This window comes from Echeneis naucrates, chromosome 11, assembly GCF_900963305.1.
Source record: "Echeneis naucrates chromosome 11, fEcheNa1.1, whole genome shotgun sequence".
NCBI lineage: Eukaryota > Metazoa > Chordata > Actinopteri > Carangiformes > Echeneidae > Echeneis > Echeneis naucrates.
In genome coordinates, this window is record NC_042521.1 from 50,359 (window position 1) to 59,428 (window position 9,070).

At 45.0% G+C, this 9,070-nt stretch overlaps 2 protein-coding genes across 3 annotated transcripts; both read left to right on the forward strand.

Annotated features, from left to right (window-relative positions):
* Window positions 1-14: 14 nt before the first annotated feature.
* On the forward strand, window positions 15-5,182 carry bop1 (BOP1 ribosomal biogenesis factor). The gene is made up of 17 exons (XM_029513645.1): window positions 15-86; window positions 227-420; window positions 718-879; window positions 992-1,066; window positions 1,236-1,390; window positions 1,473-1,590; window positions 1,792-1,893; window positions 2,005-2,217; window positions 2,311-2,472; window positions 2,545-2,625; window positions 2,799-2,868; window positions 3,195-3,327; window positions 3,415-3,595; window positions 3,675-3,966; window positions 4,525-4,609; window positions 4,723-4,830; window positions 4,910-5,182. The coding sequence occupies exons 2-17, from the start codon at window positions 304-306 to the stop codon at window positions 5,061-5,063; spliced, it is 2,208 nt and encodes a 735-aa protein (XP_029369505.1). The 5' UTR covers window positions 15-86; window positions 227-303; the 3' UTR covers window positions 5,064-5,182.
* Window positions 5,183-5,662: 480 nt separating this feature from the next.
* On the forward strand, window positions 5,663-8,546 carry ntaq1 (N-terminal glutamine amidase 1). Of its 2 annotated transcripts, none has more exons than XM_029514481.1 (6): window positions 5,663-5,738; window positions 5,853-5,952; window positions 6,033-6,107; window positions 6,222-6,370; window positions 6,749-6,873; window positions 6,971-8,546. In XM_029514481.1, the coding sequence occupies exons 1-6, from the start codon at window positions 5,680-5,682 to the stop codon at window positions 7,108-7,110; spliced, it is 648 nt and encodes a 215-aa protein (XP_029370341.1). In that variant the 5' UTR covers window positions 5,663-5,679; the 3' UTR covers window positions 7,111-8,546. The 2 variants fall into 2 exon arrangements, with proteins under 2 accessions (XP_029370341.1, XP_029370342.1); XM_029514482.1 differs by having other exon boundaries at window positions 6,057-6,107.
* The last annotated feature ends 524 nt before the right edge of the window (window positions 8,547-9,070 follow it).

Genomic DNA, 9,070 nt, shown 5'->3' on the forward strand with positions numbered 1-9,070 from the left:
GACGCAATAACGTAACGTAGACGTTTGGTTCGATTGTGACGTAATATTCAAGAAGGAAGACCCGGACGGCAGACTTGATCTTTCAGGTAAGATAGATAGATAGATAGATACTTTATTTATCCCAGACTGGGAAATTGCAGGTGAGAGCGGATTGGAAGACTCAACAAGCAACTATTGAAACAGTAAGACGAATAAATATAATAATAATGAGCAAGTCAACTTGCAGGAATGACCGAAGGGTGGCGCCAACAACACCCTTCCATGACGTGTCACCTTTGACCTTTCAAGCTCCCACGTGGTCGGATGGACGATCGCAGAGGAAACGTGCAGAGCAGCGAGCAAAAAGAAGAGATGAAGAAAGTTCAAGAGAAAACGACAAAAAGGCGAAATAAAGAGAAGGAGGAATTGGGTGACGAGCAGGTGAGATACAAACAGAGGCGGAGGGGTAAAAGTGTGAAGAAGCGGGCGGACGGGGGATAGCAGCTAGCATGCTAACGAGAAAGCTAACCAAAACATGACGCTGTTTAGAGACAAACCCGAATCAAGAGTCAAAGAGACGGAGTCAGTCTAGAACCCAATCAGACCGAGTTGTTCTGATACAGGCTTATTGTTGACCTGAACGTCTCTTGGTGTTCGGTGCTGATTGGCAACAGGTTTTGTGATTTTGAATTTGATCAGAATTTGCAGTGGCTGTTTGAATCCGACTTTGTTCTTCAGATTTTAAACTTAAACAACGAACCTCCTGAGGAAGATGAAGATCTGTCTGACAGTGAGGACAGTGTCTATTCAGGACTGGAGGATTCTGGGAGTGATAGTGAAGAAGATGAGGAGGATGGGTCAGATGGTGATGTGACGGTGGATTCAGAGCAAACTCATCAGGTAGAGTTGAACGTGTAAGGCTGACTGCTGATTGGATAGTTGTACCCCAACTGGGGGGGAAGCTGTCATCAGAGTTCATCTGTATAACGCCTGTGTTCTGTTGTACCTGCAGGCAGAGGAGAAGAAGAACATGACAGAAGTAAAAAGGAAAGATGATGAGTATGAACATGACTCTTCGGATGAGGAGGTGAGAATCTCTGTGTGGTTCAGTTTCCTCCAGCTTCTTCAATGTTCCAGGGGATGTTTTTCATGCTGTCTTGAATCATTATTCAGGGTTCTGTTGGGTTTTCCTCCCAACCAGGTTACCCAGGTTCTTTTCTAAAGACATGCTGATGTGTCCTTTTCTGGTGCTGCAGGACATCAGGAACACTGTGGGAAACATTCCCATGGAGTGGTACAGAGACTTTCCTCACATTGGCTACGACCTGGATGGGAAAAAGATCTACAAACCAATCAGGAACAAGGATGAACTTGACGACTTCCTGGACAAAATGGAGAACCCAGACTACTGGTGAGCTTGTTAGCATGGTGCTTGCCCCCTTATTGTTTTACAGTGGTAATTCTAACCATGGTGAATGACGGTCTGTCTGCAGGAGGACAGTGCATGACAATCAGACAGGAAGTGTTATCGTCCTCTCAGATGAGCAGGTAGAGCTGGTGAACCGTCTGCAGAGAGGACAATTTGGAGACATCAACTTCAACGAGTACCAGGTGTGTTGACCTTCCTCTGGGGAGGCTCCACTTCTGTCTCTCTTGCCCTGTACACACCTTTTTGTGTGTTCTTTTGTCACCTGGACAGGTGTCTGTTGACAAACCTGTGACATCATCAAAGTTAGATATGAGGGTTAAGTATTCAACCCAGAATGGGTGACAATGACGTCTGACTTTTGGCCTTTGACCTCCCACCTCCAGCCCTCAGTTGAGTACTTCAGTTCAGACGTGATGATTCATCCGGTTACAAACAGACCAGAAGACAAACGGAGCTTCATCCCGTCTTTGGTGGAGAAGGAGAAGGTACGCACACACAGAGAAACACACACACGCACATCAACACAAACAAACACACTCTATCGCTCACCTGCCTCTCACCCTCTCTCTCTCACACTAACCCTTCACCTGTTTCAGGTGTCAAAGTTGGTCCATGCCATAAAAATGGGCTGGATCAAGCCCCGGCGTGTGGAAGACAACTCCAGGGGGACCTTCTATGACCTGTGGGCAAGCGAGGACTCGTCAATTCTGTCCAAACACAGGATGCACCTGCCCGCCCCAAAAATCCCTCTACCTGGACACAACGAGTCCTACAATCCCCCCCCAGAGTACCTGTTCACAGATGAGGAGGTATCCTTCCTGCCCACCCCGTCCTCCTCTGTATTCACCTGTCCCCTCATGTTCAAGTTACCTGTTTCACCTGTCATGTTCTTCCACCCACAGCGAGCTCTGTGGGAGCAGCAGGATCCATCAGATAGGAAGTTGCCATACGTTCCCATGAAGTTTTCAAGCCTCCGTCAGGTTCCTGCGTTTCCTCGTTTCATCCATGAGAGGTTTGAGCGCTGCCTAGACCTTTACCTGTGTCCCCGTCAGAGGAAGATGAGGGTAAATACCATCGGTTAGTTCTGTGAACAGCAAGAGGCGCCACAACCTGAACACATGTCTGTTTGTTCGCAGGTGAATGTTAATCCAGAGGACTTGATCCCTAAACTCCCAAAACCCAAAGACCTGCAGCCGTTTCCCACAGTACAGTCTCTGGTATGTCTTCGCTCTGACCAATCTGTGAGGGTGTTGCTGAGATGTCACAATGTTTGAGGAAGTTAGAGTTGTATCCCAAATTTGACATCACAAAGTTGTCAGACATAGGTTAGATTTACCCTCCAAACAGGAATGGACCTCCAAAAAGTCATACTGTATTTACCTGTGTCCAGGTGTACCGGGGTCACAGTAGTCTCATTCGGTCCATCAGTGTGTCTCCATCAGGACAATGGCTCGCTTCAGGTAACTTGCCATATGAAAGCATGCTCTTGGGTCCAAAAACCTTTTTTCTGTCAGCGCCTCGTTGTCTGGGAGTCATCTAGTTGGTCGCAGACATCTTGGATACACTTCATCTGTCACAGTGATGACGAGTCTGAGCTCAACAGAGACCAGCAGTAAGAACTGGTTCCCCCCTAGACTCTGCTTGGGCTTGGTCTCAGAACCACCTCTATGTCACAGCTTCAGAATACTGTTTCTATTATATTAGTCACATGAGTGGACCCCTCAATATGAGGTCCAAGACCACAACCTGGATCACAGTATCTGAGCTGCGTGCTTTGTGTCCACAGGAAGTGATGATGGCACTGTGAGGATCTGGGAGGTGTGTTCATCTCGCTGTATGAAGACAATCCAGGTGGGTGGAGCTGTGAAAACAGTCACCTGGAATCCCAACCCAGCTGTGTGTCTACTGGCTGTCGCCCTGTAAGGTCCCAACTCCCCTGTCTGCCATCAACTGTCTCTTTGTTTCACAACTTGGTGGTGCTGATCCCATCTCTCTCTCTTTTGCAGGAACTCTGTGGTCCTGATCCTGTCTCCTGCTCTGGCAGACAGACAGGTTGTCTCGTCATCAGAGCGACTCCTTTTGGGTGATCAAGAGGCAGAGGCAGCAGAAGACACAGGTGCTGTCTGGAGTGAGGCTGAGGGGGAGGAGCTAAACCAGGGAATCCGCCTCAAAGTACACCACCCCAAAGTGAGAACACTGGTTGATTGACCGATTGATTATAGTTTTTTTTTTATTGAGGGTGTCACTGATCATTATTGATCCCCAGGCAGTTCATCAGGTGGTGTGGCATGCCAAAGGAGACTACCTGGCGTCAGTGATGCCAGATAACTCAAGCCACCTGCAGGTTCTTATCCATCAGCTGAGCCGCCGGCGGAGCCAGAACCCCTTCAGGAGAAACAAGGGTCTGGTCCAGTGTGTATCCTTCCATCCTGTCCGGCCCTATTTCTTTGTGGCCACACAGCGCTCAGTGCGGATCTACAACCTGGTCAAACAGGAAATGACCAAAAAACTGCAGGCCAACTCCAAGTGGATCTCCAGCATGGCTGTCCATCCTGGAGGTAATCCAGATCCTCCAGATAAACCAGATCCTTTAACCAGACATTTTTAACTGCTGAATGGTAAATGAGTATTGCTGCTTTCCAACTGCAAGAAGTTTCCCCAGGAACCAGGAAGCTTTCAAGGAATCATGTGTGTTCTGATGAGCGTAACCATGGTTTAAAAAAAAAAAACCAAAAAGTGTCTGGGCCATTGGTTTACCCCCCCCAAACAGACCCTCCTCAGGATGTGCTACTTTCCAATGGCCCAGGAATTTTGTGGGCGCAGTGATGAGTATTTCTGATTGGTTGAGTAACTACAGTGTTTTATTTCACTTGCTGTGTTTAGTCTGTATGAGTGTTAGGGCCATTCATGTTTTTGAGACTTCAAGGAAAAGTCATAATTTTACGAATGTCAAGTCATAATGTTAGGAAAATAAAGCTGGATTATTATGAGAAATAAAGTCATAATGTTGCAAAATTAAAATTGGACTAAAGGTTCCTGGTCCTCTGGTTGGAAGACAACATTTGGCGTTATCAGGCATGGGCCTTCTGTCTCACTTGCCTTTCCTCCCTCCTCAGGTGATCATGTGATCTGTGGGAGTTACGACTGCAGGTTGAGCTGGTTTGATCTTGACCTCTCAACCAAACCATACAAAATGCTGCGGTACGCACCTATTTATCTGTCTCCATCACTCACCCATCTCAGTTCTACCCTGTCTGTGGGTCTGTCTCTCTTACAGTATTGATTGTATTGATTACTTGCCATCTGATCTGTAGGCATCATAAGAAGGCAGTGAGGGGTGTGGCCTACCACAGAGTTTACCCGCTGTTTGCCTCAGCATCTGACGATGGATCAGTGATCGTTTGTCACGGGACAGTTTACAAGTATGATGCATACAATACATTCACACACAACCAATACACTTAAAAGTAACACACACTAACCCCCACCCCCACCCCACAGTGACCTCCTCCAGAACCCCCTCATCGTCCCAGTGAAAGTCCTCAGGGGTCACGTGATGACTCATGACCTTGGTGTTCTGGATGTGACCTTTCACCCCACGCAGCCCTGGGTCTTCTCCTCTGGAGCTGATAACACCATCCGCCTCTTCACATAGCAATGTGTCTGGCAACCACCCCAGCAACCAAGTAGCTTCTGACATTTTGATGTGGTTGCTAAGATACAGACTGTTTCATCTGTTTGTTCTTTGTTTTTATTAAACTCAAACTGACTGAACTGTTTGCTTATTTGTTTGTTTGTTGGTCTGTGTTGTTACTATAGTGATTTAAAAAAATATTTTGATCAGTTTGGTTATTGATCGTTTAATTATTGATGAGCTCATGTTTGCTTCAGGTAAACTCTGAACAATCTAAGCTGTGCGCTTTCTTATCATTGATCAGTCCATAATGGTTCACAGGTCTTCAGAGCTCTGCTGGAGTATTCAGCTCCAAATCCACTCTGTCTGACGATAGTCCCCACCTCACCTTCTACTCTAAACTGGTATGAAGTCCTGAACTGATTGAGATCATACTCAATATGAATCTGGATGACCTCAGACTGTCTGAATGACTGTCCACACCAAACCAGAGGGATGATTACATCATCAACCCGTTCAGGTGAGTTGTCGGAACAGAAACAAGTTTGAATTTATGCTTTTACTGTGATAGCTTGCTATGAGCCGGAAATTGCGTCAACACATGCTTCCGGCGGAGCGGTTTTGGCGAAACACCAAGATGAAGGGAGAAAGAATCATCCCGTCCCGCGAAAACTGTGTTTACACCAGCTGTTACTGGTAAACACTGAAATAATACTGAGATGTATTACGACGCATTATACTACAGGCACAACTCTGGACTGGTTCCTCTGGTTTCTGAATGTTCTGCGCTTTAACTTCTTGTTCTTACAGTGAAGAAAATGTTTGGAAACTCTGTGAATTTGTCAAAGATCAGAATTCCGCACATCTGGAACATCTGTCCGTGATTTTCATCTCAAATGAAAACAGAATGGTGAGAACGTGACGCTCCTGGAACAACTGAGGTTCTCTCGTGTTTTTTTTTTTAATGCCACGATGTTGAACATCTGTCAGGTTTTGTTAAATGTTTTCCATCAGGTTCCTCTGTGGAGACAGAAGTCTGGACATGGAGACCGACCAGTGATCTGGGTCAGTGATGTCAATGTGTATTTGATAAAATATGTTGATGTTATAAACAGATCATGAAATGTTAGAACAATAACATCATGATGACATCACTCATGATATCATCATCTGTTTTAGGACTACCATGTGATCCTGCTGCAGGCCGGTTTTCATTCTGACTCTCTAGTGTATGATCTGGACTCTGAGCTGTCGTTTCCCTGCAGCCTGAAACTGTATGCCACCGAGGCCCTTCGCTCAGACTGCAACATCAGATCTGAGTACCACAGGTAACACACTAAGTTAGACTGAGATTCAACTTGAAGAGTAGTGCAGCAGAAAATTGAAGAAAAAGATTGATTTTATGAGCTAAGGATGGTGTATAATAGTCATAGACAGATTTTACAAGTTCTAAAAAATTATTGATGTTCAACTAACGTTATGTAGCGAACTTCAATTTAACTGGGGCATTTACGCACCATGATGGGTTAATGTATCCTAACCTTAGTGTAAGGGTATTACTTATGATTGCATTTTCATTATTTTGCCAATAAATTGGTTCAATTGCAAATTTGAATTGGCAGGTAAGTGCCTTTTAATAAACCCCCCCGGCCCCCCAAAAGGCATAAGACACAGGTAACACACATGTAAATGTCTTGCTCTAACAGGAGGTTGCGTGTCATACCTGCTGAAAGCTTCATGTTGAACTTTGCGTCCGACCGATCCCACATGAAGACCTCTGATGGATCATGGCGGATGCCACCCCCACCCTACCCCCCAATACACACCACAGGTCTAATGACGCCTCCTGTACCTTCAGCATGTCTGATAATATATATAAACCATATGACCTCATCATGACATCATGCTGTGATTCGTTCCCTCCTCAGAGAGTCACATGAATCTGGACGACTTCATTAGTATGGACCCTGCGGTTGGCTGGGGGGTCGTCTTCAGTCTAGAACACTTCCTGCTGAGCTACACTGGAGACTCTTCATCAACAACATCATCTTCACCTCTATTGCCATAGCATCAGACAGCACACACCCTAACCCAAACCCCATAACTGTCAAGGAGACACTGCATACAACTCCCTTGGTTCATTTCTACAGTCCTCTTCTCTGTTTGAATTAGTCCACAATACCCACAAGTGGAGGCTCATGGGTAATGTAGATTCAGACTGCTGGTGAAACAATAAAACCTCTTGGTTCAGAGACCAGAACCAGAGAGATCTGGTCTACGGAGAAGAGAGAGAATAATGTGTTCTGTTCCATGTATTTGGTTCTGGTATGATTCATGTCTCTCAGGTACAAAATTATTTCCTGGTTCCAACTCTGGTAAATGATCCACTGTCAGGATCAAGGCCTGGGACAGGGTCAGGATTGGAATCAGGTTCAGGACCAGGATCAGGTTAGGATTGTTTTAGTAGTCTGGAGGAACCATGTTAATCTGTGGAAGATGCTTTCCTTGAATTCACTTTCTCAATTTTGAACTGATAAATAAAGAAACAACCACAGGCACCATCAGCTGCTCAGTTGACAATAAGATTACTGTCCTTGAAGGTCAAAGGTTAAAGCTTCCAGGCTGCAGGAGCAGAGGTCACTGAGCACCTTGACCACCAAGACAGGCAACAATGACACTCAAGGAAACGTGTCTCTAGCTCTGGAAGAGTCTGACATTCTCGCCAGGACATCTTTAAACGTTAAATCCTGACAGATATAAAGGGAATAAATCTTTATTTATAAACCTGGCTCAGACAATCAACATCAAGCAGCTGCACAAATGTTGCTAATGTCGCTTGAAATGCTGCTACAGCAGCAAAGCCCCATGTGTGGTCCAGTCAGAAGAACCAGGTGTTCCTCTCCTGCATGTGACAATATATTGAGTTGTTGGGGCTGGAAGGGGTGGTGGTGGTGGTCAACCCATTTGCTCACAAAGATGGTGTCATTGTGTTTGAGTGTATACAGTCTTTACAACACAGTCTCTTTCCATATAGTGTGACATTTGATCCCAGGGTGACTTTAATCTGGTCACATGATTTCTGTGTGATCACCTGTCCCCACTCTGCGGTCTAATCAACCTCTCACATCCCATCTTCCTTTTCATAGGTCAATTAAAAAACAAAAAAGACAACTCCAACAAAGAGAAGAACAGAGCTGCTGACCAAGTGTCCAAAGTCCTTTTGCTGACAATGTTTCTGCTTGCTGTGGTTCACCTGGCCAATCCCTGCAGTGGGAAGGAGGGTATTAAGGTCATGTGATGTCGCCTGTGGCGGTCTCTACCGAGGCTATAATTACCAACCTAGTCTCAGTCTTAGTCTCTCTCTGCTCCCGGTTCTGTTTGGGTTGTACACATACACACATTAGTCATCCATATATTTCCACAAATCCCCACACTTCATGTTTTTGTAAATAGTTCTGTTGGTTTATTTTAGTTAACCAATTTCAATAGTTCAATAAACACCTATCTGGAATTTAACCTACCTGGTTCTGTTCTTTGTCACACGTGTGGATCCTGTTTATGTCACAGGGTGATCATCTCATTGGTCAGAAGCAAAGTGGTTCCTTTTAGCAACTAGGCTAACAGCTGGCATCATGTCATGTGAACAGCCTTGAGCTGAGTGTCCATTCAGATAAAAGATTGAAAAAGTCAAAACCATTGCTTGATCTCAGTGGGTCCCAATCTCTTATTTTATCACAAATGTTTTATTGTAAGGGTATTGGTAAGGTGTATGTATTATTTTATACATCACTTTTATTGTAATGTAAATAAACATTCACGTTTGCTTTAATGTAGGCCACAAGCCAATTCAAATAATTTTTAAGTTATCAAAATAAATTTTCTTTTGGTCGCCAAATCAACAATCAACAGTGTCTCCATCGTGTTGATTTCTCCTTTTTAAACATTTATCTATCAAAACTAATTGACAAATGATGTTAGTGGCTTGTGACGTCACGCGGGGGCGGTGTCTCCCACACCTACACTCAGTC

Excerpts from the sequence above, each read along its gene's own strand:
- bop1 (XM_029513645.1), top strand. The coding sequence starts at position 304 with ATGGACGATCGCAGAGGAAACGTGCAGAGCAGCGAGCAAAAAGAAGAG. Across the intron at positions 1,067-1,235 it reads ATGACTCTTCGGATGAGGAG|GACATCAGGAACACTGTGGG; the intron begins GTGAGAATCTCT and ends CTGGTGCTGCAG. Across the intron at positions 2,473-2,544 it reads CCCGTCAGAGGAAGATGAGG|GTGAATGTTAATCCAGAGGA; the intron begins GTAAATACCATC and ends GTTTGTTCGCAG.
- ntaq1 (XM_029514481.1), top strand. The coding sequence starts at position 5,680 with ATGAAGGGAGAAAGAATCATCCCGTCCCGCGAAAACTGTGTTTACACC. Across the intron at positions 6,108-6,221 it reads GAGACCGACCAGTGATCTGG|GACTACCATGTGATCCTGCT; the intron begins GTCAGTGATGTC and ends CATCTGTTTTAG. Across the intron at positions 6,371-6,748 it reads ATCAGATCTGAGTACCACAG|GAGGTTGCGTGTCATACCTG; the intron begins GTAACACACTAA and ends TTGCTCTAACAG.